Raw genomic sequence first — 27902 nt, forward strand, 5'->3', positions numbered from 1 at the left:
AAAGCGCTTCATTTCAAAGTAGACTGCTTCTAATTTATGCTTCAATGGCCTCTAACTTCAATACCTGAAGTAGTGATGTCAGATGATGTTGAGGGATGTGATGGAACATGTCATCCCTGAAAGAGATGGGGAGGTCTTCTCGTTAATCATTTTAACCAAGCAGGGGTGTCACTTCTCAGATTGTGTCATAAGCCCCATAGTGGCATTTCAATGATGGATTATTTAACCCGCCCCGCTCCCCTTCCCTTGATTCTGCACACAATGACAATCTCTTCCTGGAAGAGAGAGAGAGGACGATCTATCATTCAGTGTAACTCTGCCAAGCTGTTCTTTCTATTCTATCTACTGTTATAGATAGATGGTTCCCCTGGAGTCCTCATGTCACCCCTGGACTACAGGGATGGATGGTTGAATAGATGGTTCTCCTGGACTACAGGGATGGATGGGTGAATAGATGTCACCCCTGGACTACAGGGATGGATGGTTGAATAGATGGTTCTCCTGGACTACAGGGATGGATGGGTGAATAGATGGTTCTCCTGGACTACAGGGGTGGATGGGTGAATAGATGGTTCTCCTGGACTACAGGGATGGATGGGTGAATAGATGGTTCTCCTGGACTACAGGGATGGATGGGTGAATAGATGGTTCTCCTGGACTACAGGGATGGATGGGTGAAAAGATGGTTCTCCTGGACTACAGGGATGGATGGGTGAATAGATGTCACCCCTGGACTACAGGGATGGATGGGTGAATAGATGTCACCCCTGGACTACAGGGATGGATGGGTGAATAGATGGTTCTCCTGGACTACAGGGATGGATGGGTGAATAGATGGTTCTCCTGGACTACAGGGATGGATGGGTGAATAGATGGTTCTCCTGGACTACATGGATGGATGGGTGAATAGATGGTTCTCCTGGACGACAGGGATGGATGGGTGAATATATGGTTCTCCTGGACTACAGGGATGGATGGGTGAATAGATGGTTCTCCTGGACGACAGGGATGGATGGGTGAATAGATGGTTCTCCTGGACTACATGGATGGATGGGTGAATAGATGGTTCTCCTGGACGACAGGGATGGATGGGTGAATATATGGTTCTCCTGGACTACAGGGATGGATGGGTGAATAGATGGTTCTCCTGGACGACAGGGATGGATGGGTGAATATATGGTTCTCCTGGACTACAGGGATGGATGGGTGAATAGATGGTTCTCCTGGACTACAGGGATGGATGGGTGAATAGATGGTTCTCCTGGACTACAGGGATGGATGGGTGAATAGATGGTTCTCCTGGACTACAGGGATGGATGGGTGAATAGGTGGTTCTCCTGGACGACAGGGATGGATGGGTGAATAGATGGTTCTCCTGGACTACAGGGATGGATGGGCCAAGGAAGGCCCTCCCCACTGCTGTCTGTCACACTACCAATATGTCACTATGACTGCTATTCATTTATCTATATCTCCTGCCCTCTGAATCACAAACTACAATCTGTAGGACAGTTCATTACTGTCAATTACTGTCAATCAAACTCTTCGTCCGCAAAGGGAATAGGGTGCCATTTGGAACACAGCCATACTGATCTTTTAGGGATTATGACTGACGTGTTGTTGATTTGAATCTCATCTCTGAGTGATTCCTCCTCTAACCTCAGTGTGTATACTGTCTACACGTCTGTCCATTGACATTGACTAAAATTCATTTCAGAGTGACTCTATAGCCTAAGTGTGTGTCTACACGTGTGTCCCCTGACAGGGTATCATCCAGAAGATAGCAGACATCCACAAGGTGAAGTGTGTTTCCTGTCTGGGCCTGCGTCTCAGCCACCTGCGCTCAGGGAACATCCACTGGCTGCACCCCGACATGGGGGTGTCCCGCGTCAGGGAGAGGTACGAGCTGCTCCACCCTCAGGACGAGTGGAGGTAAGAACTAGGACAGAGACATACTGTATGAAGCTATATTTACACTGCTGATCCCTGGTCCCAGTTCTGTCCGTGTGTGCTGTTTGACCAACTCCTATTGTCATTGTTGCTTTGGCAAAACAGCACAAACTGATCTGGGAGCAGGCTACATAGACACGTTGAAATACTGTATAAAGCCATATCTACACTGCTCTGTCACCTTAAAAGCCTTGACGCTGCCGCCTTTATGCATATTGGCTCCATGTAATTCTGCTTTAATATAAATATTCAAACACTTCCTATGAATACCATCATCATAATGCATTATAAGCACATGTACAGCACCTTATGAGCTTTGCATAACTTAATTCATAACTCAATTATGTGAGTAAGCCATCCGGGCTACAGCCTTGCCCCTTGAAATGCTTGACCATGCTTAAACTGTCTAACTAGTGCTCACTAGCTAAAATGGCAGATTTCCTAGGCCTGTTTTTTGGAAGAGAAAATATGGGAACGAATTTGGTTGTTTTAATGGATTCAGACCAGTGGCAAAGCCAAGGGGCTAAAGTATGTCACGGATAGAAGTGACCTTGTTACCAGGGAGATGTGTGCAGTCTATGTCATTGCAAGGCGCTTGGTTATTTAATCAATGTAGTAAGGGGATGAAATCAGGACTTTATGTGCCTTGTATTTTCAAATGTAAACCCACTGATGGGGGAATTGGGCAGAGTTGCAACGGAACCGAAAATCAATTGTTGCCATCCTGTTAGTTGGGCCGAGTGGCCTTGAATTTCCTTCCAATCTGCCTGCATAAATCATGGTTCCTCAGAAGCAGGCTGAAAACCCTTCATATGACGTTCCAGTGTAATTAGGCCTCTATAGGCTGAGATACAGGTTTCCTCCTGTCTCATCACTGTTATTGGAAGGGAAATTAGACTACAATGAGAGATTCACTGACAAAGTCAACTGAGAAAGTGTTGAGGAAGAGAGTAATTAGAGAGGACTGAACTATCTGTTGATGTGATCTCAGTGTTTGATGTTGGAGCCTAATGCTGATAGATTCCCTTCTACTCCTGACTGAGTGAAGATATGGAGAGAGAAATGCCATATCAGAGATAGCAGAGCAATGTCTAGACAGCTTTTATTTGGGTGATATTTCAGACTGTACTCCCCCTCACCTCTGCTTCCTTCACGGCCAGACAGGGCAGTGTGTTGACATGGGAGGTAAAGGACGAGATTTAGAACTGTATCCAGCCTTCCTCTAACATACACTACTGTTCTCTGGGCAGGTTGCTTCTCACTCACCTTATTATAACTCTGTGTCTGTGTGTGCTTGTGTGTGTGCTTGTGTGTGTGCTTGTGTGTGTGCTTGTGTGTGTGCTTGCGTGCATGTGCGTATGCGTCTCTTCAATTCTGAAATGTGTCCAGCTGGAAGAATACATTTGAATAATGTAGCAGGCCTAGATAGATGTTCCCAAAGAATAAAAACATGACAGCAGGCGTTTCATGACTCAGTTTAAACCCTGGCCACCTGTCCTCAGAATTCTATATGATTCCCAACTGTGCTGCTCACAAATCAAGATGGAACGTAACTGTTCTGTGAATGTGAATGTTCTAAGAATACTCAATGATACAATACGTTCTACCTCGCGGAACAACCTGTTCTGTTCCTAAGCAGCATTGTATTTGCATAGGATCGTAGGAGCTACCATTGAACACAGTGAGATAATGCATGCTTTATACTGTAGACCACAACCACCACAGCAGAGCTCATTCTGTCTGTCCCCACCTCTTCTCAGTCAGGCATCAGTGCAGAAGTAATGGAGATAAATAATACAGAGGAAATGAAGTGACTGTGTGCTATTGTTAGTGGTTCTCTGCTGAAGTTAGCTCAGGGGATACTCAGTGACTGTGTGCTGTTGTTAGTGGTTCTCTGCTGAAGTTAGCTCAGGGGATACTCAGTGACTGTGTGCTGTTGTTAGTGGTTCTCTGCTGAAGTTAGCTCAGGGGATACTCAGTGACTGTGTGCTATTGTTAGTGGTTCTCTGCTGAAGTTAGCTCAGGGGATACTCAGTGACTGTGTGCTGTTGTTAGTGGTTCTCTGCTGAAGTTAGCTCAGGGGATACTCAGTGACTGTGTGCTGTTGTTAGTGGTTCTCTGCTGAAGTTAGCTCAGGGGATACTCAGTGACTGTGCTGCTCATTCATTATGAAATAGTCTCTTTATTCAGCCTTAATTCCTTCTGGCGATAGAATAAGCCCTGTATCGTCAGTAATAGCAAAAATCAAACACCATTCAGATGCTGTAGTTGTTTAACACAGGAAGTAGACCTATTGCAGTGTCCATTCAGATGCTGTAGTTGTTTAACACAGGAAGTAGACCTATTGCAGTGTCCATTCAGATGCTGTAGTTGTTTAACACAGGAAGTAGACCTATTGCAGTGTCCATTCAGATGCTGTAGTTGTTTAACACAGGAAGTAGACCTATTGCAGTGTCCATTAAGATGCTGTAGTTGTTTAACACAGGAAGTAGACCTATTGCAGTGTTCATTCAGATGCTGTAGTTGTTTAACACAGGAAGTAGACCTATTGCAGTGTTCATTCAGATGCTGTAGTTGTTTAACACAGGAAGTAGACCTATTGCAGTGTCCATTTGTTACATTTCTGTTGTTTAGAGCCTTTCAATGCCTGCATCCCAAATGGTTCCATGTTACCTTTAAAGTGCACTACTTTTGACCAGGGCCTGTAGGGGCTATATAGGAAATAGGGTGACCATTTGGGACGCATCCAGTGTCAGACCACATGCTATGTGTCTCATTAGCCTTGCATTCCTCACCAGGCTGTACAAGGCCGTTGAAAGGAAGAATGGATAATGGATGGATATCTGTGTGGGGGGGGGGGGGGGGGTGACCTCGTCTCAATGCTTTCATGCCATGGAGCCTGTTACTGCTTGTCTTTCTGTGTCTCCGTTGTTGAGCTGGTGAATGGTACGTAGGTTGCACAATAAAAGCAAGCGATTGATACATTAGGAGAAAATGATCCTAATTTACCTTATTGTCGAAGGGAAATTTATCTTGAACATTGGCTCTCGCAGTCGTATCAATAGCATGTTCATCGAAGAAACATTCTAGAACACTGGTTCAATGGAAGTGTTGACAGACCAGCAGACACTCTAAAATACTCATTCAATACCCATGACACTGTCCTCAAGCCATTCATACAGACATCAAATGAATGACTTGCCTTTTACACATAGAATCACAATGTACTGAGTCATGTACCTTCCACTGGCTGCTGTTCTATTATCTCTCTCTGGTGTAGATCACAGCTGAGTAGAAAACACCAGAACTACAAAGACCATGTGATCTGACAGAGCCAGGAAAGGTTTTCTCTAGTCAGAGACTTTGTAATTAGAAGGAACAGGCTTAGAACAGAGTTTGAACAAGCAGCTATTTCAAGCAGTTCAGTAGTTTATTTCACCTTGTAGGTTGATCAGAAAGCTGTGGCTGGATGTTATAGTTATTCCAGGAATGATCATTGAGGTCTCTCCCTGCCAAAGGTAATGATGATGATGTCTCGATGATGTCTATGCCTATATAGGGCACTACTTTTGACCAGGGCCCATAAGGTTCTGGTCAAACGTAGTGCACTATGTAGGTAATAGGGTGCCATTTGGGACGCAGACTCAGTCTCACTGATCTCTTTGATAAGTTCCATATGAAAGGATCCACTGGGAAAGTACAGAATAATGACAACGTGCTGACTTGTACCATACAGCTTCCACATTCACAGCGCTGTATAATAACACACAGAGGTTGTTAGATATCAAAACAGCATTCTGTCTGTCCTAACTCTTCTGTTTCAATGTGTTCCTTTGGAACCTTGTTTCTGAGTTGTCCTTCGTCCTCGTTTGCATCGAGCTAACCATATGGCATTTCTTTCTCCACAGGTATGAGCTACGGATACGCTACTTGCCAAAAGGATTCTTGAACCATTTTTCAGAAGATAAACCTACACTGAACTACTTCTACCATCAGGTGAGGAAATAAACCATATTCAGATTGAGTTGGGACTGTCAGGTGTGGACAGAAACCATATTTAGATTGAGTTAGGACTGTCAGGTGAGGACAGAAACCATATTCAGATTGAGTTATGACTGTCAGGTGTGGACAGAAACCATATTCAGATTGAGTTGGAACTGTCAGGTGTGGACAGAAACCATATTCAGATTGAGTTATGACTGTCAGGTGTGGACAGAAACCATATTCAGATTGAGTTGGAACTGTCAGGTGTGGACAGAAACCATATTCAGATTGAGTTGGAACTGTCAGGTGTGGACAGAAACCATATTCAGATTGAGTTATGACTGTCAGGTGTGGACAGAAACCATATTCAGATTGAGTTGGAACTGTCAGGTGTGGACAGAAACCATATTTAGATTGAGTTAGGACTGTCAGGTGAGGACAGAAACCATATTCAGATTGAGTTATGACTGTCAGGTGTGGACAGAAACCATATTCAGATTGAGTTGGAACTGTCAGGTGTGGACAGAAACCATATTCAGATTGAGTTATGACTGTCAGGTGTGGACAGAAACCATATTCAGATTGAGTTGGAACTGTCAGGTGTGGACAGAAACCATATTCAGATTGAGTTGGAACTGTCAGGTGTGGACAGAAACCATATTCAGATTGAGTTGGGACTGTCAGTTGTGGACAAAAACCATATTCAGATTGAGTTGGAACTGTCAGTTGTGGACAGAAACCATATTCAGATTGAGTTGGGACTGTCAGGTGAGGACAGAAACCATATTCAGATTGAGTTATGACTGTCAGGTGACGACAGAAACAATATTCAGATTGAGTTGGGACTGTCAGGTGAGGACATAAACCATATTCAGATTGAGTTATGACTGTCAGGTGTGGACAGAAACCATATTCAGATTGAGTTGGGACTGTCAGGTGAGGACAGAAACCATATTCAGATTGAGTTGGGACTGTCAGGTGTGGACAGAAACCATATTCAGATTGAGTTATGACTGTCAGGTGTGGACAGAAACCATATTCATATTGAGTTGGGACTGTCAGGTGTGGACAGAAACCATATTCAGATTGAGTTGGAACTGTCAGGTGTGGACAGAAACCATATTCAGATTGAGTTGGGACTGTCAGGTGTGGACAGAAACCATATTCAGATTGAGTTGGAACTGTCAGGTGTGGACAGAAACCATATTCAGATTGAGTTGGAACTGTCAGGTGTGGACAGAAACCATATTCAGATTGAGTTGGGACTGTCAGGTGTGGACAGAAACCATATTCAGATTGAGTTGGGACTGTCAGGTGAGGACATAAACCATATTCAGATTGAGTTATGACTGTCAGGTGTGGACAGAAACCATATTCATATTGAGTTGGGACTGTCAGGTGTGGACAGAAACCATATTCATATTGAGTTGGGACTGTCAGGTGTGGACAGAAACCATATTCAGATTGAGTTATGACTGTCAGGTGTGGACAGAAACCATATTCATATTGAGTTGGGACTGGCAGGTGTGGACAGAAACCATTCAGTGTTCTTCCCTCTCTGTTTATCAGAGAAATACACTGTTGTGTATTATGATTTTTTTCACAACAGGTAGAGGACAATGTGTGACAAAGTCAGCTGGCTGTACTTAAAATGGCTGAAGGCTATATAAACTCTGTTAAATAGCTTTTGGTGACATTGAAACGGCCCTGCTGGGGTGGTACGGTGTGACTGAGAGTGTGTTATATTGCTGTCTGGGCTGCTGGCCAGAGGTTCCTAGAGAATAAACCCACCAGAAAGTCCCAACAGCTAAAAGCTGTGTGTGGCTACAGTCTGGTAGCATCACCTGCTGGGTGATATGAATGGCAGCCATCACCTACTGGGTGATACAAACGGCAGCCATCCCCTGCTGGGTGATACGAACGGCAGCCATCCCCTGCTGGGTGAAACGAACTGCAGCCATCACCTGCTGGGTGTTAGGAACGACAGCCATCCCCTGCTGAGTGATATGAACGGCAGCCATCCCCTGCTGGGTGATACGAACGGCAGCCATCACCTGTTGGGTGTTAGGAACGGCAGCCATCCCCTGCTGGGTGATACGAACGGCAGCCATCACCTGCTGGGTGATACGAACGGCAGCCATCCCCTGCTGGGTGATACGAACGGCAGCCATCACCTGCTGGGTGATACTAACTGCAGCCATCCCCTGCTGGGTGATACGAACGGCAGCCATCCCCTGCTGGGTGATACGAATGGCAGCCATCCCCTGCTGGGTGAAATGAATGGCAGCCATCCCCTGCTGAGTGATACGAACGGCAGCCATCCCCTGCTGGGTGTTAGGAACGGCAGCGATTCAACATATAGAACCACCTAGAAATGAATAGACATTGATGGCTGGTGTTCTGGTCAGAGGTGATAGGACGGCCACCTGCTGGGTGTTAGGAACGGCAGCGATTCAACATATAGAACCACCTAGAAATGAATAGACATTGATGGCTGGTGTTCTGGTCAGAGGTGATAGGACGGCCACCTGCTGCTGTTAAATACAAGCTTTGGTGTTTTCTCTCTTAGAGATCTGAGGTAGCCTCAAGTCTCGTGGCTCATTAAAGTCCATGTGAGCTGGACCCATCAGCTGCAGCTCAGTCAGACTAACTAATTCATAATATAATCATATAATGTATGCCATTTAGGAGACGATTTTATCCAAAGCGACTTACGCATGGGTGGTCCAGGGAATCGAACCCGCTATCCTGGCATTGCTTTACCAGCTGAGCATCTGATGACATCCACAAGTAACTGAGGACCTCTTTCCATCTACCTGTTGCTGTCTTACAATAGATTCACAATGCTCTCTACACTACCTGTCACTACTTTAGTAGTTCTCTTTGTCATAGAGAATGACTGTGATGATGTTTCTCAGGTCAAAAGTGACTACATGTTGTCATGGAGAATGACTGTGATGATGTTTCTCAGGTCAAGAATGACTACATGTTGTCATGGAGAATGACTGTGATGATGTTTCTCAGTTCAAGAGTGACTACATGGAGAATGACTGTGATGATGTTTCTCAGGTCAAGAGTGACTACATGGAGAATGACTGTGATGATGTTTCTCAGGTCAAGAGTGACTACATGGAGAATGACTGTGATGATGTTTCTCAGGTCAAGAGTGACTACATGGAGAATGACTGTGATGATGTTTCTCAGGTCAAGAGTGACTACATGTTGTCATGGAGAATGACTGTGATGATGTTTCTCAGGTCAAGAGTGACTACATGTTGTCATGGAGAATGACTGTGATGATGTTTCTCAGTTCAAGAGTGACTACATGGAGAATGACTGTGATGATGTTTCTCAGGTCAAGCGTGACAACATGTTGTCATGGAGAATGACTGTGATGATGTTTCTCAGGTCAAGAGTGACTACATGTTGGAGGTAGCTGATCGAGTCGACCAAGACATTGCACTTAAATTGGGCTGCCTTGAAATCAGGTGAGTTCTATTTTAAATACTTGATATTTGATATCTTATAAACAGTGAATTCATGTACTCGTCCAATATTCCATAATTAGATAAACATTTTGACAACTCACAAATTGTTTATTATCTTTTGTTTTCTGTTACAGGAGATTTTTTAGGGAAATGCGAGGAAATGCCCTGGATAAGAAATCAAATTATGAATTATTAGAGTAAGTGATTATTTTACTTAAAGACCTAGTGCAGTCAAAAACTAGATTTTACTTGTGTTTTATATATATTTTCACACTATGAGGTTGGAATAATACTGTGAAGTTGTGAAAATGATGATAATGTCCTTTTAGTGTAAGAGCTGTTTGAAAAGACTGCCTGCAATTTCAGCCTGTTTTGGTGGGATGGAGTTTTGACCTGCCTGCTGACATCACCAGGCGGTAAATTAGTTAATAGACCAATAAGAAAGAGAGTTCCAAACCTCTCTGCCCATAACTGCTTGTTTTCAGTTTCCCCCTCCACACTCAGACCACTCAAAGACAGTCCTAGCAAAATTCTTGCTTGAGAAATTGCTATTTGCGAAGAAGATATTTTTGTTTATTTTTGACAATTTTAGTTGAAAACAATTCCAGCACTTAATTGTTACATACAAATGATTTATATTGAGATTTTAAAAAATGGCTGCATTGGACTTTTAGAAATTATGTATTTCTGTAGTAACAACATACACATAATTATCTTAACACTATCTATGAACAGAGATCCTACAATTCACCTCTATGAGCCTGTGCTGTGCTGAGCCTTTCATCGTGTGTGTCCTCTCTCCTGGATCTCAGTGCTAGAGTTGTCACTACAGACACCCTGGTTCGATTCCAGGCTGTATCACATCCGACCGTGATTGGGAGTCCTGTAGGGTGGAGCACAATTGACCCAGCGTCATCCGTGTTAGGGTTTGACTGGTGTAGGCCGTCATTGTAAATAAGAATTAGTTCCTAACTGACTTGCCTAGTAAAATAAAGGTTAAATAAATAAAATAAAGTGGAACTGACAGCATTTTAGCAACATGACATCTTATTAAAATCTCTTCATATACACCCCAAGGAAGAATAAAAAACGATATGAGGGAGAAAGTCAGTGCATCCCGAATGGAAGCAGCAAACAATGTACCAGGCCAGCTGTGATTTACAACCTGATAGCAATATTTTCTGAAATGTATTGGTGAATGATATTAATCTTGCATTGAACTGCATTAATCTATTCTGCCGACAATGCCTTAATGTATGCCATGGAACGCTGAGTCAAGTAGAACCTATTTTTAAAACCTCTTATGAAATGTATTTTGTAGTATAAACTGTGAATGTGATGATGTTGAGTGATATTATGATTGTCTGTTTGTTTCATATCTGTAAAGCAGTTAAAACGCTATTAGTTCCAATTTAACTGAGCAGCTTCACACTGTCACCACCGGTTACGACAGAATCCTGTCTCTGGCTTATTCACAACAACTAGGTCAAATCTTCAGATTGCATCTATCAGCCACAGCGTGTAGGCTATGGCTACTGTACGTCCCAAGTGGCACACTGTTCCTTACATAGTGTGCTACTTTTGTCTCACTATGTAAGGCACTATAGGGAATACCGTGCTAGCCTATATCAGGAGCTAGTTTTATGTTCCTCATTGGAGCACAGTGGTGGTGGAGGAGGTGAAAGGCCCGTGGTGACTTTATGTTCCTCATTGGAGCACGGTGGTGGAGGAGGTGAAAGGCCGTTGGTGACTTTATGTTCCTCATTGGAGCACGGGGGTTGTGGAGGAGGTGAAAGGCCCTTGGTGACTTTATGTTCCTCATTGGAGCACGGTGGTGGAGGAGGAGGTGAAAGGTCGTTGGTGACTTTATGTTCCTCATTGGAGCACGGTGGTGGAGGAGGAGGTGAAAGGTCGTTGGTGACTTTATGTTCCTCATTGGAGCACGGTGGTGGTGGAGGTGAAAGGTCGTTGGTGACTTTATGTTCCTCATTGGAGCACGGTGGTGGAGGAGGAGGTGAAAGGTCGTTGGTGACTTTATGTTCCTCATTGGAGCACGGTGGTGGTGGAGGTGAAAGGTCGTTGGTGACTTTATGTTCCTCATTGGAGCACGGTGGTGGTGGAGGTGAAAGGCTGTTGGTGACTTTATGTTCCTCATTGGAGCACGGTGGTGGAGGTGAAAGGCCGTTGGTGACTTTATGTTCCTCATTGGAGTACGGTGGTGGTGGAGGAGGTGAAAGGTCGTTGGTGACTTTATGTTCCTCATTGGAGCACAGTGGAGGAGGAGGAGGTGAAAGGCCCTTGGTGACTTTATGTTCCTCATTGGAGCATGGTGGTGGTGGAGGAGGTGAAAGGCCCTTGGTGACTTTATGTTCCTCATTGGAGCACGGTGGAGGAGGAGGAGGTGAAAGGCCGTTGGTGACTTTATGTTCCTCATTGGAGCACGGTGGTGGAGGTGAAAGGCCGTTGGTGACTTTATGTTCCTCATTGGAGCATGGTGGTGGTGGAGGAGGTGAAAGGCCCTTGGTGACTTTATGTTCCTCATTGGAGCACGGTGGAGGATGAGGAGGTGAAAGGCCCTTGGTGACTTTATGTTCCTCATTGGAGCACGGTGGTGGTGGAGGAGGTGAAAGGTCGTTGGTGACTTTATGTTCCTCATTGGAGCACGGTGGAGGAGGAGGAGGTGAAAGCCCTTGGTGACTTTATGTTCCTCATTGGAGCACGGTGGTGGTGGAGGAGGTGAAAGGCCCTTGGTGACTTTATGTTCCTCATTGGAGCACGGTGGTGGTGGAGGAGGTGAAAGGTCGTTGGTGACTTTATGTTCCTCATTGGAGCACGGTGGAGGAGGAGGAGGTGAAAGCCCTTGGTGACTTTATGTTCCTCATTGGAGCACGGGGGTTGTGGAAGAGGTGAAAGGTCGTTGGTGACTTTATGTTCCTCATTGGAGCACGGTGGTGGTGGAGGTGAAAGGTCGTTGGTGACTTTATGTTCCTCATTGGAGCACGGTGGTGGTGGAGGTGAAAGGCTGTTGGTGACTTTATGTTCCTCATTGGAGCACGGTGGTGGAGGTGAAAGGCCGTTGGTGACTTTATGTTCCTCATTGGAGTACGGTGGTGGTGGAGGAGGTGAAAGGTCGTTGGTGACTTTATGTTCCTCATTGGAGCACGGTGGAGGAGGAGGAGGTGAAAGGCCGTTGGTGACTTTATGTTCCTCATTGGAGCACGGTGGTGGAGGTGAAAGGCCGTTGGTGACTTTATGTTCCTCATTGGAGCATGGTGGTGGTGGAGGAGGTGAAAGGCCCTTGGTGACTTTATGTTCCTCATTGGAGCACAGTGGAGGAGGAGGAGGTGAAAGGCCCTTGGTGACTTTATGTTCCTCATTGGAGCATGGTGGTGGTGGAGGAGGTGAAAGGCCCTTGGTGACTTTATGTTCCTCATTGGAGCACGGTGGAGGAGGAGGAGGTGAAAGGCCGTTGGTGACTTTATGTTCCTCATTGGAGCACGGTGGTGGAGGTGAAAGGCCGTTGGTGACTTTATGTTCCTCATTGGAGCATGGTGGTGGTGGAGGAGGTGAAAGGCCCTTGGTGACTTTATGTTCCTCATTGGAGCACGGTGGAGGATGAGGAGGTGAAAGGCCCTTGGTGACTTTATGTTCCTCATTGGAGCACGGTGGTGGTGGAGGAGGTGAAAGGTCGTTGGTGACTTTATGTTCCTCATTGGAGCACGGTGGAGGAGGAGGAGGTGAAAGCCCTTGGTGACTTTATGTTCCTCATTGGAGCACGGTGGTGGTGGAGGAGGTGAAAGGCCCTTGGTGACTTTATGTTCCTCATTGGAGCACGGTGGTGGTGGAGGAGGTGAAAGGTCGTTGGTGACTTTATGTTCCTCATTGGAGCACGGTGGAGGAGGAGGAGGTGAAAGGCCCTTGGTGACTTTATGTTCCCAAAGCAAATGATTTGTTTGATCTGGACATATTTGCGTTAGTATGTATTTTCTGACTGACTGTGTGTTGCAGAACAACACCACTCCACCACACAGGGATATTAGAAAGCCAAACTGCCTGGGTAAATGGTGATGTTATATATATAGGCCAGACTGTGTACTTGGCCTATACAGAGAGACCGCTGGCTGGATCTTAACCAAATGATAAGGCTATGGAGGGGTGTGGAGTGTGTGGCGTTGACTACACAGTAGCTAGCTATGGAAATGGCCTCAGTCCTGTTGCCATCTACCAGCTGACAGGTGCTCTATCTGGAGCCAACTGAAAACAGTGGTGCTTTAAGAGGGAATTATGCTGTTTTAAAGACAATCTCTTTTTAAATAACTCTCCATTTAAAAAATAATTAGAAGTAGTGTTTTCACATGCCAGGCTTGATACAGAGTCAGTGACAATGAAAATGTAAAAAATATGTTTTTGATTTGATTAAAATTCTTTAAAAACACTACTCTGGTTACAGATTAATTCAATTTCACCTGCTGCTGACCTCGTTTTGGTGAAATGAGCACACATTCTTGTTGATCAATGATGTAATGCAGTACTCTTTCTGCTCTGTCCTCTGCAGAAAAGATGTGGGTTTACGAAGATTCTTCCCCAAGAGTTTGCTGGACTCTGTGAAGGTAAGAAGACCTTCTTTGCTCTCTTTCCCCATCCTGGGGGTTCTAACATAGGCCTCTGCAAACAGGGAGATGCCATTGTTCAGATTGAAACAGTGTCATCACCTGGCTGGCTGGCTGGCTGCTCCTCATAGTCTTACCCCAGAGAATAGGTGTCCCAGTTCTGCACAAACCTCACAGTCCTGTTGGAAACCGTTCCGGTGGAATGGTCAGGCTCTCTCTTCATCCTTCATCCTCTCTGTTTCTGTGTCCCTTACAGGGCTCCAGACTGTGACCATTTACTCACATTTTGCGACCCTTTGACCTTAGCTGTACGAGTTAAATGTATTACTAGTCACACTGGTGCGATCTGCTCATTCTACCTGGTCACCTCAATCAAAACGTATTTTGATTTTGTGCAAATAAAACCATGAATTTGTCAAACAGTAAAGTGCATTATCCTCATGACTCCTATAATAAAAGTGTTGTCCCTGCCACTGTGCCCGGCTGCTGGCATGAGCAAGCCTCTCACACTCTCTCTCCCCCCTTGTGCACTGCCAAAAATGCCTGCCTCTCCCTCCCACGGATGCTTGCTTCCAGCACACCAAACCCCAACCCCTGTCACTCAAGCAGGCAGCACAGTTCTTCCAAAGAGAGTGGAAATAAAGAGGCCTAGAAACGGCTTCTCCATTAGAAATCCCAGATCGTCCTTGTAGGTGATGTCGTGGTGACATTATCAAGCTTAGCTCATGTGCAGAAACATGTCATCGGGTCTAATGGTTGTGTCGATCTTCGCATGTGCAGGTCATCAAATCAAAGGCAATTCTTCGATATACAGTTGTTTTTTATGAAAATGAAAACATATCAGTTTATCAAATTAGGTTTTTCCTTTAGATTTCGAGAAAACCCCAAACTGTGATGTTGGGCCTCTGGGTTTAGAAACTCTGTGTTTCCTCGCTGTTTACATTCTCTCAGCATGCACTCAACAGATTCTTCCAAAACAAGAAGGATACCGCTTTCCACGTTGCTTCTTGATATGAATCCATGTGTTTTCTGTTCTGTACTATTTGTTTGTGTGTCTTGCTCTCTGCAAAGCACTAGTCAGTTAGTCTTAGGAAGCTGGCATATGCCTAAATTAATGCTAATCGCTAACTAGTTAAAAGCCATTTAGCTAATGTACTGAGCTAGGGCAGAGCAAATAGGATCTCTAATACAGATTGCTACTAGCCAGCAGTGGTGGTGCTGTAAGTCAGGGTGTTGTTTGTCCAACGGTATGAATTAGAGAGCCTATATTCTTTATATCTTTGTCCCCTGGGAAACACTGACCAACACTTTGGTTCCAGTGGTGGTTGGTTTCATTTAAGATGAGGGAGGATTATTTTTTTTAATATGCATGACCTTATGTCTGTTACAGTATGTTGGATGACTGTCATTCATATTCCATTCAACCAGCTCAATGTAACATTGCTAGGTTTCGGCATCTTACTACATGGGTAGTATCAACCTATCCTATGAAGGAAGGTGTTAATTTCCTTTTATGCCCTCAGGACATGTGTCATTATTACCCTAATGACCATCAGCTCCTAATGGTCTGGAACTCAGGGCTCTAATGTCCCTCCAACTGGTCCTAATGGCCTGGTACTCAGGGATCTACTGTCCCTCCATCAGGTCCTAATGGCCTGGTACTCAGGGCTCTACTGTCCCTCCATCAGGTCCTCATGGCCTGGTACTCAGGGCTCTACTGTCCCTCCATCAGGTCCTAATGGCCTGGTACTCAGGGCTCTACTGTCCCTCCATCAGGTCCTAATGGCCTGGTACTCAGGGCTCTAATGTCCCTCCATCAGGCCCTAATTTCCTGGTACTCAGGGATCTACTGTCCCTCCAACAGGTCCTAATGGTCTGGTACTCAGGGCTCTAATGTCCCTCCATCAGGTCCTAATGGTCTGGTACTCAGGGCTCTACTGTCCCTCCATCAGGTCCTAATGGCCTGGTACTCAGGGATCTACTGTCCCTCCAACAGGTCCTAATGTCTGGTACTCAGGGCTCTATTATCCCTCCATCAGGTCCTAATGGCCTGGTACTCAGGGATCTACTGTCTCTCCGTCAGGTCTTAATGACCTGGTACTCAGGGCTCTATTATCCCTCCATCAGGTCCTAATGGCCTGGTACTCAGGGCTCTATTATCCCTCCATCAGGTCCTAATGGCCTGGTACTCAGGGATCTACTGTCTCTCCGTCAGGTCTTAATGACCTGGTACTCAGGGCTCTATTATCCCTCCATCAGGTCCTAATGGCCTGGTACTCAGGGATCTACTGTCTCTCCGTCAGGTCTTAATGACCTGGTACTCAGGGATCTACTGTCTCTCCGTCAGGTCTTAATGACCTGGTACTCAGGGCTCTATTATCCCTCCATCAGGTCCTAATGGCCTGGTACTCAGGGCTCTACGGTCCCTCCAGGTCCTAATGGCCTGGTACTCAGGGCTCTATTATCCCTCCATCAGGTCCTAATGGCCTGGTACTCAGGGCTCTATTATCCCTCCATCAGGTCCTAATGGCCTGGTACTCAGGGCTCTATTATCCCTCCAACAGGTCCTAATGGCCTGGTACTCAGGGCTCTACGGTCCCTCCATCAGGTCCTAATGGCCTGGTACTCAGGGCTCTATTATCCCTCCATCAGGTCCTAATGGCCTGGTACTCAGGGCTCTACGGTCCCTCCATCAGGTCCTAATGGCCTGGTACTCAGGGCTCTACTGTCCCTCTAACCACTCTAATATCAATGCAAATGCAATGGAAAAATCTAATCAAACACTGGTCATCAAAACAGCCTCATGATCATCAATTTGAAGAAAGAAGTGCAAAAGCAGGTTGAAACTGAGTGTAAAACATGGTCGTTGTGGATGTTATTTCATAGCCTATTGCAACGAAATGTACAATGCTTTATAAGGTGATGATTAATTCAGAACACCCATATGCTTATTAGAGTTTATGCATATGCATAGATATTATTAATATGTATAATCTGAATCTGAGGTTTATGAGCCCAAACCTGAATTAAACGGAATGAAAATGATGATTGTGCTGTTATACAATATATAGCCCACCACATATTACACATGGCAGAAACACATCAAACAAACTGATATAAGATCTTTGGTATTAATGGGCTCTTCTATACTCCAAAATGATACACATTAGAGTAATGGCCTTTGAGTGTGGACTGTATCATTATGCATACTGTATGTACTGGTTACGTTATGCTACACTCCAACATTTCTATCCATGAGTCTGGTAGAGAACACATAAGCCTTAAGTGATGCTGTTGGTTCATTGATTGTGAAGGGCGGCTTACAACTAGTTTACGATTATAGTGCATTTTTGTATGATTTGGAATAGCCTAATAATATTGATTGTTTTTTCCTAATTAATTGGATGACATTACCTTTAGCTATACAGAATATCTCACCACCGTGCGTTTCCATCTCCTCCATTCCTTTCTCAAGCGTGCAGAGGGGCTGTCAACAATTTATGAAATATGTTTTGTTGCGAAAACATGTTACTATCGATGTTCCTGAAGAGTTTTCACTTGGTTTCCCAAATGTAAGCACTGGGTAGCTGCAGGAACGGGGTTAGAGAGGCCACGGCATACAGAGTTTGTCAGAATATCACATGAAGCACAGCTCTGCTATAAAACCCAAGTAGGTTTTCTGGCATCATTGAAAGACTAAACGTTGCGAGTGCGCAGCCTCCATTCACTATTGGAGTGCATATGGATTACATGTATTTTTCCCCTGTTCCTGTTCCTGCCCTTTTGATAATGGGACATTCTAAATCTAAACTAATTTGACATCTCAGTAAAGACAAGTTTGAATTGAGAATCGTCTGCTGGGTGAAAATATGATGACTTGATGAGAGAACAGCCTGAGGTAAGGAATGGAGCACAAGCTTGATTTTTTTTGACTTTCTCAGGTCATCAATAGCCTATATTCCATACATGCAGCCAATATATGTTTTGATTTCTAAGACATTCTAAGGTTTGTACCATTCACAGCTAAAGTTGCCAAGTAACTCTAAATCTAATGAATAGGACCTGTTTCAAATGTTCACTTTTACACTCAACATAGCCACTTCATATGCACACTCACTCTGGAATGGGAAAAATATCCTTTCTATTTTATTCAGTTAAATTCTATTCTTCTAACTATTAAATCATATATACAATAATGGTATGGGACTTCTAAGCATATCTTGTCAGTTAAATGAACAAGCCTACAGCCTATGGCATGGAGCATAGCCACATAACATACAGTAGAGCAACTCAGATTCTGTTCTTCTGGAATACTTTTTAGTCAGATCATAGTGTTTTTTTACTAAAATAAATAATGGATTTATTGTGATGGTGTAAAATAAATTGATTTATTAGACTTTTTAAATTTGGATGTTCCGAAGACACACATCAACTTGTTTATGTTAATGAACTGTCAACTACCGTGAGACCGGCAGTCTTTTGCATGACAATAACCGTCTGACAACATTTCATTACCGCCACAGCACTAGGCAAGACAAACTATTTAAGTGCCTTTGAACGGGGTATGATAATAGGTGTCCGGCGCATTGGTTCGTGTAAAGAACTGCAAAGCTGCTGGGTTTTTCACGCTCAACAGTTTCCCGTGTGTATCAAGAATGGTCCACCACTCAAAGGACATCCAGCCGTTTTGATACGTATACTGCATCTCTACCTGAATATACGATCTAAGTGATTGATCATTGGTGTTCAGCAGTCATAAAAGTTTGCCTTATTTACTTTAAAGAACTACTAAAATAGTGATTTTGTCAGACAGCATAGGCAGCAGCTCTATACAGATGAAATGATGAATTGGAATGAAATAATAAAGTCATCAAATATAACAAATGTCACATACACAACAACTGAAATATGTTATTAAAGTAAAGTACTGTGAATCCATGATGGTTAATAAGGGACCAGAAGTAATGGGCAGTCACTACCATCATGGAACTTTTATTCATTGTTTTATTCTGTGTTACAGCATTCAACCCACATACTACATTTAATGTTAAAACATTTTTTTTACCGTGATTTAAAAAATAATGATGAAACCGAACTGACCTCAAAAAGCACTAATCGCTCAGCACTATTTTATTTCACCTTTATTTAACCAGGTAGGCAAGTTGAGAACAAGTTCTCATTTACAACTGCGACCTGGCCAAGATAAAGCAAAGCAGTTCGACACATACAACGACACAGAGTTACACATGGAGTAAAACAAACATACAGTCAATAATACAGTAGAAAAATAAGTCTATATACGATATGAGCAAATGAGGTGAGACTGCGTCGGCAGTAAAACCGGTCCGAATAGGTGATTGTAGCCCAGGAGTGGCTGATGGAACTCTTTAGCTGGCTAGCTCCAGAATAATTGATGTTTGCTCCGGGACCGACGTTGGCAATAGTCACTCGGATAGCAGCTAGCTAGCTGCAAGATCCAGGTGTAAATGTCCAGAGCTTGCGGTACAAATCTTGGGATATGGAGAGAAAATAGGTCTGGTATGCTCTGGTCTGAGTCGCGTTGTACAAAACTGGCTTTTCGAGCTAAAGGATAGCTGATGACCACCAACCATGGTTAGCTGAATACTAACGTTAGCCAGTAAACTGACACTAGCTTCTGGCTAGCTTCTGGATAGCTTCTGGCTAGCTTCTGGCTAGCTTCTGGCTAGCTTCTATTGTGGATTTCCGATTTGGGGTGAATAATACTTTTTTTTTTTTACTTGGTGAGGTGGGTTGCAGGAGAGTGTTTTGAAGTTGAGATTTTTTGAGAAAAAATATATATAAAGAAATGCGAAGAAAATATATAAATATATATATACACGGGACACGACAAGACGAGGACAAAGAGGACTTCACTCCCAGGACCCTGAGTTTCTCCTGATCCACCTATACTGACCAGAAAAATCTCCAAGCATTCGTTGTTAAAGAACACACATCACAAAGTATCACAACGCATCACATTGTCATGAAAAACAAACAAAAAAATAGACACCCGTCCCTCAGTGGAGGCTGCTGAGGGGAGAACGGCTCATAATAATAATGGCTGGAACAAGCTTATGAAATGGCATCAGACATATGGGAACCAACCTCCTGTGCTGTCCCTACCTCCCTCATCTCTACTCCTCCTGTGGTCCGGCTGCAATTCCCCTCCTGGTCAGCGGGGTGTAGCGATGAGCTGGTAGTGACGCGGCACGTTAGTGAAACTGCTGAACTCTGGGCTGAGGTCAATGCTGTCAGGTCCTCCAGGGCAGGAGAAGGAGAAATGTTGCAGCAGAGACACCAGGAACAGAAAGATTTCCATACGAGCCAGAGACTCTCCCACACAGGCACGCTTACCTGCAGAGAAAGCCAAGAAGGCGGGGTTCTTCTGAAAGTTTCCGTTCTGATCAAGGAAGTGATTGGGATTGAAGGTTGTGGGCGTGGCCCAGTGGTCCTGGTCTCTCAGAACAGAGTGCAGCATCGGAAGGATCACGGTGCCCTGAGGGATAGTGTACCCTCTGAATGAGATATTCTTGGTGGCATAGTGCGGGAGGTTCAATGGGGCGATGTCCAGGAAGCGCTGCACCTCGTGGATGACGGCTTCTGTGAAGGGGAGGGACTTCCTGTCCTCCATCTGAGGGACGCGCTGTCGGCCAATCACTGTGTCGATCTCCTGCTGAACGTGCTCCTGAATGTTGGGGTATTTGAGGAGCAGCATGAAGGCATATCTGAGAGTGGTGCTGGTGGTCTCTGTTCCTGCAAGGAAGAGGTCCAACACTGTGGACACCAGGTTCTCGTAATGGAACTCAGAGGAGGACACATCCTTCTCCTGGTTGAGTCTGGTGAGGAAGCAGTCTGTGAAGTCTCTAGGGTTGCCTGGGTCAATGGTCTCCTGGTGCTCGTGGATCTTTTTCATCACAAAGCCTCTCAACTCGTCCATCTGGCCGAACACAACTTGCTGCCGACCAGGCAGGTGTTCCATCAGCCAGGGGAAGATGTTGTACAGCTGTCCACAGGGGCTGCTTCCAAAGCGCAGTACAGCTGAGATGATGTTGAGCAAGTGCAAGAAGTTGTCATCGTCATAGCCGAAGCGCTGGCCAAACACCAGGGAGCAGATGACGTTGGACACGGTGCGACTCAGGAATGGATGAGGATCGAAGGGCACGGCTTTAGTGGCGTCCAGACTGTCTATGAGGTGTTGGCTCTCCTCCTGTACCCACTCCTCCATCCTCTTACGGCCCATCCCAAAGTCTCTCAGTGTGGTCAGGGTGAAACGACGCAGCTGGCGCCAACGCTCCCCATTACTGATGGCCAGGCCGTATCCCCTGGTAACAAGGACCAGGAAGGGGACAGGAGCTCGTCCTGTGAAATCCTCAGCCTGGTCCACCAGAGCCTCCTTGACTGCCCCGTACCCCACCAGCACCACGGCTCGCTGGGACCCAAGATACACTGTCATCACTGGCCCATACACACCACTCCACTTGGTGAGGGTCTTGAAGGGGGCCTGTTTGTCAATCTGAAGCAGGTTTCCTAGAAGCGGCAGGGCGCAGGGTCCTGGGGGTAGATGGACATGTCTCTGTCTCCTCAGCCTGAACAACCACAGTAGAAGCAACAACACCAGGCCTCCCAACACCACGCTACTACACATCTCCATTGTTCCAGCCTGCAAAACAAACAACAACGTCTCATGTTAATGTTCTTCTTCTTATGTAGTACCATATTGCATCACTCCTATATTGTATCCTTCTGCGCGGCAGGATGCATTCAGAGTAAGAATTTTCTGATTAGTCCTCTGTACCGGGTTATGTTGCGGCTGACCCCCCCTTAAATAGCTGCAGCGGCACTACTTCCACCTCTTCTCTTTCTCTGCGCATTCCTGAGACGATTTTCTAGGTAAGAGCTGTCTGTCTGTATCTTAGTGTATAGGGCAGACGTATACCCACAGCTATTCAATAGCTTAGAGCAGCTAGCTAGCCTCTCCATCTGGGTGCTCTGTTGTCCCCCTCCAACCCCCATCCTCACATAAACTCACATACAGCTCTATTACACTGCCGGTGTTACACAGAGAGAAACTACCATGTCCAGTATGGTGTTTCGCTGTGAGAAAGGCAAGGTGTCTCTGTCCACAGGCAGCGGCCTGCGTCTCAGAAGGCGGAGCCCAGCAGTCAATCTGAAACACACACTGCCAATGCTGCCGTCCCATACATAGAGACATTAAACACTGGACACCTCCTTTTATACTGTAGCTATACTGGAAATATAGGAATACATTCTTAGAAAAAAGGTGCTATCTAGAACCTGAAAGGGTTCTCCGGTTGTCCCCATAGGAGAACCCTGTGAAGAACCATTTTTGGTTCCAGGTAGAACCCTGTTGGGTTCCATGTAGAACCCTTTCCCCAGGGTTCTACATGGAACCCAAAATAGTTATACCTGTAACCAAATAGGGTTATCCTACGGGGACAGCCGAAGAACCCCTTTGGAACCATTTTTTCTAAGAGCGTAGATTATTAAATACAAATCCCACAGAACATTTTGATACTATGTGCATTAATTCCATTAACTGGGAAATGTAAAATATTAAATTCCAAAGGTCAAATGTTTTTAAAATTATAATTCACTTCCAATTTAAAAAAAATAAAAACGGTCTAATTTCAATTCAAGTCAAATTCCATAACTGAAAAAAATACAAAATTGAATTTAAAACAATTCTCCACTTCAGGAGTGAATTCAAGAATTGAAATGGAATTTCTAATTAAATCGGAATTGACTCCTGGACTAACCTGAAAATCCTTACTCGGAATGTATCCTGCGGCACGGAAGGATACCATATTGGAGTGATCCAATAGCTCACATAACCGTGTTTACATACTTAATCTTCGTTGTTGTTGTTTCTTCTTTAACCCACCTATGTATCTTTAGTGTTTTCCTTCTCTCTGTGTTGCTCTCTGTCTCTGTTGCCTGCCTGACTGTGTGTGTGTGTGTGTGTGATGCAGATGTTTGCAGAGATAAGGGTGTGTGTTGGAACTTACTGTACTGGAACAGAAGTGAACAACGGATTATGTGATTGGCTGCTGAGTCGTGCTGACATACTTTACACAGATTGCACCTTCACCCCAATCCCTTCCTGCTTTTTAGAATCTGAGGCCAACATTAACAAAGCAGATGACAGTGCAGAAATCACCAGGAGTGGAAAGGACTAATATCTAATACTTTGTCTGTCTCGGTTTTAAAACTTTTATTTGTATTTCCCCCAGGAAAATGTTTACTGTTTTAAACATAATTTCCTACAATTCTGCGTATTTTGACATGACTATAGGCCTATGACCAGGGTGGAAGACAGGTCAGATGTATTCAGGACGACTTCGTTACTGGACAGTGAGGTCTAGAAGTATTTGGACAGTGACACATTGTTTGTTGTTTTGGCTCTGTTCTCCAGCACTTTGAATTAGAAATGATACAATGTCTATAAGGTTAAAGTGCAGACTGTCATCTTTAGGGTTTTCACCCATATCAAACTGTTTAGGAATTACAGCACTTTTTCTACATAGTCCCCCCATTTTAGGGAACCAAAAGCATTTGGACAAATGTATTTATAAGTGTATTAAAGTAGTCAAAAGTTGTGTATTTGTTCCCATATTCCTAGCATGCAATGACTACATCAAGCTTGTGTCTCTACAAACGTGTTGGATGCTTTCGCAATTTGCTTTGGTTGTGTTTCAGATCATTTTGTGCCCAATATAAATGAATAGTATTGTAAACACTTTTATTGTAAATAAGAATAGATATATGTTTCTTAACACTTCTACGTGAATGTGGATACTACCATGATTATGGAAAATCATGAATGAATCGTGAACAATGATGTGTGAGAAAGTTACAGACGTACAAAGATACTACCCCTTACCCGGTTCACTTCCATGCTCACCGAAGACCTTGATAGAATATATCTATTCTTATTTACAATAAATGTGTTTACAATACTCCATTCTGCTGGCTGTTTGAGACGCTTTAGAAGCCAAGTTCTCAGGGATGTGCCCCTCAGATTGCTGATTGACGATTAGACGCCCAATTCGCCCGCCTCATTCTCACAAACTTATCCAACTTATTAGGACATTTTTCGTTGTGTGCAAAAAACCGAACCATACTATAAACTTCACTAAACACTAAAAGGTTGATCAAAAAGGAGATGAGTAAAAATGCAGTTGATAGCTTGATACTGTTACTGTCTTTACACCTACGAACAAACTCACGAGGACGGACACGAAGGCTGAGCTTGGCTTTGTATTTCCCCACCGTGTGACCCACGAGGACACGAAGGCTGAGCTTGGCTTTGTATTTCCCCACCGTGTGACCCAGGAGGACACGAAGGCTGAGCTTGACTTTGTATTTCCCCACCGTGTGACCCAGGAGGACACGAAGGCTGAGCTTGGCTTTGTATTTCCCCACCGTGTGACCCAGGAGGACACGAAGGCTGAGCTTGGCTTTGTATTTCCCCACCGTGTGACCCAGGAGGACACGAAGGCTGAGCTTGGCTTTGTATTTCCCTACCGTGTGACCCAGGAGGACACGAAGGCTGAGCTTGACTTTGTATTTCCCCACCGTGTGACCCAGGAGGACACGCAGGCTGAGCTTGGCTTTGTATTTCCCCACCGTGTGACCCAGGAGGACACGAAGGCTGAGCTTGGTTTTGTATTTCCCCACCGTGTGACCCAGGAGGACACGAAGGCTGAGCTTGGCTTTGTATTGCCCCACCGTGTGACCCAGGAGGACACGAAGGCTGAGCTTGGCTTTGTATTTCCCCACCGTGTGACCCAGGAGGACACGAAGGCTGAGCTTGGCTTTGTATTTCCCCATCGTGTGACCCAGGAGGACACGAAGGCTGAGCTTGGCTTTGTATTTCCCCAACGTGTGACCCAGGAGGACACGAAGGCTGAGCTTGGCTTTGTATTTCCCCACCGTGTGACCCAGGAGGACACGAAGGCTGAGCTTGACTTTGTATTTCCCCACCGTGTGACCCAGGAGGACACGAAGGCTGAGCTTGGCTTTGTATTTCCCCACCGTGTGACCCAGGAGGACACGAAGGCTGAGCTTGGCTTTGTATTTCCCCACCGTGTGACTCAGGAGGACACGAAGGCTGAGCTTGGCTTTTTATTTCCCCACCGTGTGACCCAGGAGGACACGAAGGCTGAGCTTGGCTTTGTATTTCCCCACCGTGTGACCCAGGAGGACACGAAGGCTGAGCTTGGCTTTGTATTTCCCCACCGTGTGACCCAGGAGGACACGAAGGCTGAGCGTGGCTTTGTATTTCCCCACCGTGTGACCCAGGAGGACACGAAGGCTGAGCTTGGCTTTGTATTTCCCCACCGTGTGACCCAGGAGGACACGAAGGCTGAGCTTGGCTTTGTATTTCCCCACCGTGTGACCCAGGAGGACACGAAGGCTGAGCTTGGCTTTGTATTTCTCCAACGTGTGACCCAGGAGGACACGAAGGCTGAGCTTGGCTTTGTATTTCCCCACCGTGTGACCCAGGAGGACACGAAGGCTGAGCTTGGCTTTGTATTTCCCCACCGTGTGACCCAGGAGGACACGAAGACTGAGCTTGGCTTTGTATTTCCCCACCGTGTGACCCAGGAGGACACGAAGGCTGAGCTTGGCTTTGTATTTCCCTACCGTGTGACCCAGGAGGACACGAAGGCTGAGCTTGGCTTTGTATTTCCCCACCGTGTGACCCAGGAGGACACGAAGGCTGAGCTTGGCTTTGTATTTCCCCACCGTGTGACCCAGGAGGACACGAAGGCTGAGCTTGGCTTTGTATTTCTCCACCGTGTGACCCAGGAGGACACGAAGGCTGAGCTTGACTTTGTATTTCCCCACCGTGTGACCCAGGAGGACACGAAGGCTGAGCTTGGCTTTGTATTTCCCCACTGTGTGACCCAGGAGGACACAAAGGCTGAGCTTGGCTTTGTATTTCCCCACCGTGTGACCCAGGAGGACACGAAGGCTGAGCTTGGCTTTGTATTTCTCCACCGTGTGACGTTGACTGTACGACGTTATTGGATTGTTTCAGAAGATAGAGCTGATTTGAAGAAAACCTAAAGCCCAACTTTTAGAACAACATTACAATATTATTAATATTGATTTAAGAGTTTGTAATTTGTAATGTTTTCTTTTGGTGCTCTAAGTTACTATTAAAGGTGTTTCCGGCATTGAGAAATAGGTGCTACACTCACATTGATGTGAATCGACATGTTTTCTGTTCTGTGCTATTAGTTTGTGTGTCTTGCTCTCTGCAAAACGCTGGTCATTTGGTCTTAGGAAGCTTTTGTAGGCCCGCGGATCAATTTCCCAAAACGAAAGAAGAAAAGAAATCGGGGTCTCAACTTACTGTTGAGAGTTAGAACTGTAGAAAAAACAAGGTGCCATTTCTAAATGTGGTTGTGCATCAGCAGTTATCCTCTTGTTATGTCAGTCACTGACAGTCATTCAATTAGCCCATGTCCGCTAACCATTTTAGGTTGGTAAGTTAGTCTAGCCAGCAATCTAAACTTAGTAGTAATCATGGTCGAATTACGGGTAATGATTTAATGAGTTGGGGTGAGATGTATGCCTCCCCCAGTGCTATAATTAGGTTAGTTAGTTGTTATAGCGGGTTAGTTTAATGAGTTGGGGTGAGCTGTATGCCTCCCCCAGTGCTATAATTTGGTTTGTTAGTTGTTATAGCGGGTTAGTTTAATGAGTTGGGGTGAGCTGTATGCCTCCCCAGTGCTATAATTTGGTTAGTTAGTTGTTATAGCGGGTTAGTTTAATGAGTTGTGGTTAGCTGTATGCCTCCCCCAGTGCTATCATTTGGTTAGTTAGTTGTTATAGCGGGTTAGTTTAATGAGTTGGGGTGAGCTGTATGCCTCCCCCAGTGCTATAATTTGGTTAGTTAGTTGTTATAGCGGGTTAGTTTAATGAGTTGGTGTGAGCTGTATGCCTCCCCCAGTGCTATAATTTGGTTAGTTAGTTGTTATAGTGGGTTAGTTTAATGAGTTGGAGTGAGCTGTATGCCTCCCCCAGTGCTATAATTTGGTTAGTTAGTTGTTATAGCGGGTTAGTTTAATGAGTTGGAGTGAGCTGTATGCCTCCCCCAGTGCTATAATTTGGTTAGTTAGTTGTTATACGGGTTAGTTTAATGAGTTGGGGTGAGCTGTATGCCTCCCCCAGTGCTATAATTTGGTTAGTTAGTTGTTATAGTGGGTTAGTTTAATGAGTTGGGGTGAGCTGTATGCCTCCCCCAGTGCTATAATTTGGTTGGTAGAATATATTTCTATTCTGATTTCAGATTTAAATAGCAGAGAAGTAGACTACGTTTTTCTGTACGTTTTTGGGAAAGGCGTCAATTCTGAAAACAGATGTTTATATTAACAGTTTTGCACTTTTCATGTAGCCTAATTTGGGCCAGCTAATATTCTTTCCACCGATCACGCAACATTATGGACTAAACGTTCAAATCCTGTTGCTGCAAGATTATTTCGCTTCGGCGATACTGGTCAAATTACGATCCTACATCTGTATGTGTAAGACACAGGAACTGAGAATAACTGGTATCAGGCTTTGATTTATGAAACACCATGAATGACACTGAGACGCAACTGAAAATGGATGGTTCACTCAGTAGGCTTTGTACACTAATTGAGCAGACTGACAGAGATTAATTTGTTGTGTAGAGATGTGCACAGGAGAGCACTCATACAGGATCCCAGAACCCATCATGTGACTAATTACATTGATTTTTGTTATCCATTTAGGCAGTTCATAATTGATGCTCCTCCAAGTTAATATTTGCATAATTAGAACATCTTGTTTTTTT

General features: G+C 44.9%; 2 protein-coding genes across 16 annotated transcripts in view; one reads left to right on the forward strand and one right to left on the reverse strand.

Annotated features, from left to right (window-relative positions):
- LOC110520760 (focal adhesion kinase 1) overlaps positions 1-27902 on the forward strand; it is a 149498-nt gene that overhangs the window by 43695 nt on the left and 77901 nt on the right. For all 13 annotated transcript variants that reach the window (XM_036966028.1, XM_036965972.1, XM_036965967.1 and 10 more), the window contains 5 exons: positions 1766-1932; positions 5859-5946; positions 9343-9422; positions 9557-9619; positions 13978-14032. In XM_036966028.1, coding sequence (XP_036821923.1) covers positions 1766-1932; positions 5859-5946; positions 9343-9422; positions 9557-9619; positions 13978-14032 — 453 coding nt within the window. The remainder of the gene's footprint in view (positions 1-1765; positions 1933-5858; positions 5947-9342; positions 9423-9556; positions 9620-13977; positions 14033-27902) is intronic.
- On the reverse strand, positions 19848-23126 carry LOC110507312 (cytochrome P450 2F3-like). 3 transcript variants are annotated; one of them, XM_036966054.1, is made up of 2 exons: positions 22920-23126; positions 19848-21713 (listed from the first exon to the last, which is right to left on the reverse strand). In XM_036966054.1, the coding sequence occupies exon 2, from the start codon at positions 21702-21704 to the stop codon at positions 20226-20228; it is 1479 nt and encodes a 492-aa protein (XP_036821949.1). In that variant the 5' UTR covers positions 21705-21713; positions 22920-23126; the 3' UTR covers positions 19848-20225. The 3 variants fall into 3 exon arrangements, with proteins under 3 accessions (XP_036821949.1, XP_036821944.1, XP_036821936.1); XM_036966049.1 differs by having other exon boundaries at positions 22956-23119; XM_036966041.1 differs by having other exon boundaries at positions 19850-21713; positions 22831-23109.

The sequence above is a fragment of the Oncorhynchus mykiss genome, chromosome 3, assembly GCF_013265735.2.
Source record: "Oncorhynchus mykiss isolate Arlee chromosome 3, USDA_OmykA_1.1, whole genome shotgun sequence".
In the NCBI taxonomy this organism is placed as follows: domain Eukaryota; kingdom Metazoa; phylum Chordata; class Actinopteri; order Salmoniformes; family Salmonidae; genus Oncorhynchus; species Oncorhynchus mykiss.

Coding starts and splice junctions, on each gene's coding strand:
- LOC110507312 (XM_036966041.1), bottom strand. CDS start 22,878: ATGGTATCCTTCCGTGCCGCAGGATACATTCCGAGTAAGGATTTTCAG. Junction 21,714..22,830: donor TTCCGAGTAAGGATTTTCAG/GTTAGTCCAGGA, acceptor TTTGTTTTGCAG/GCTGGAACAATGGAGATGTG.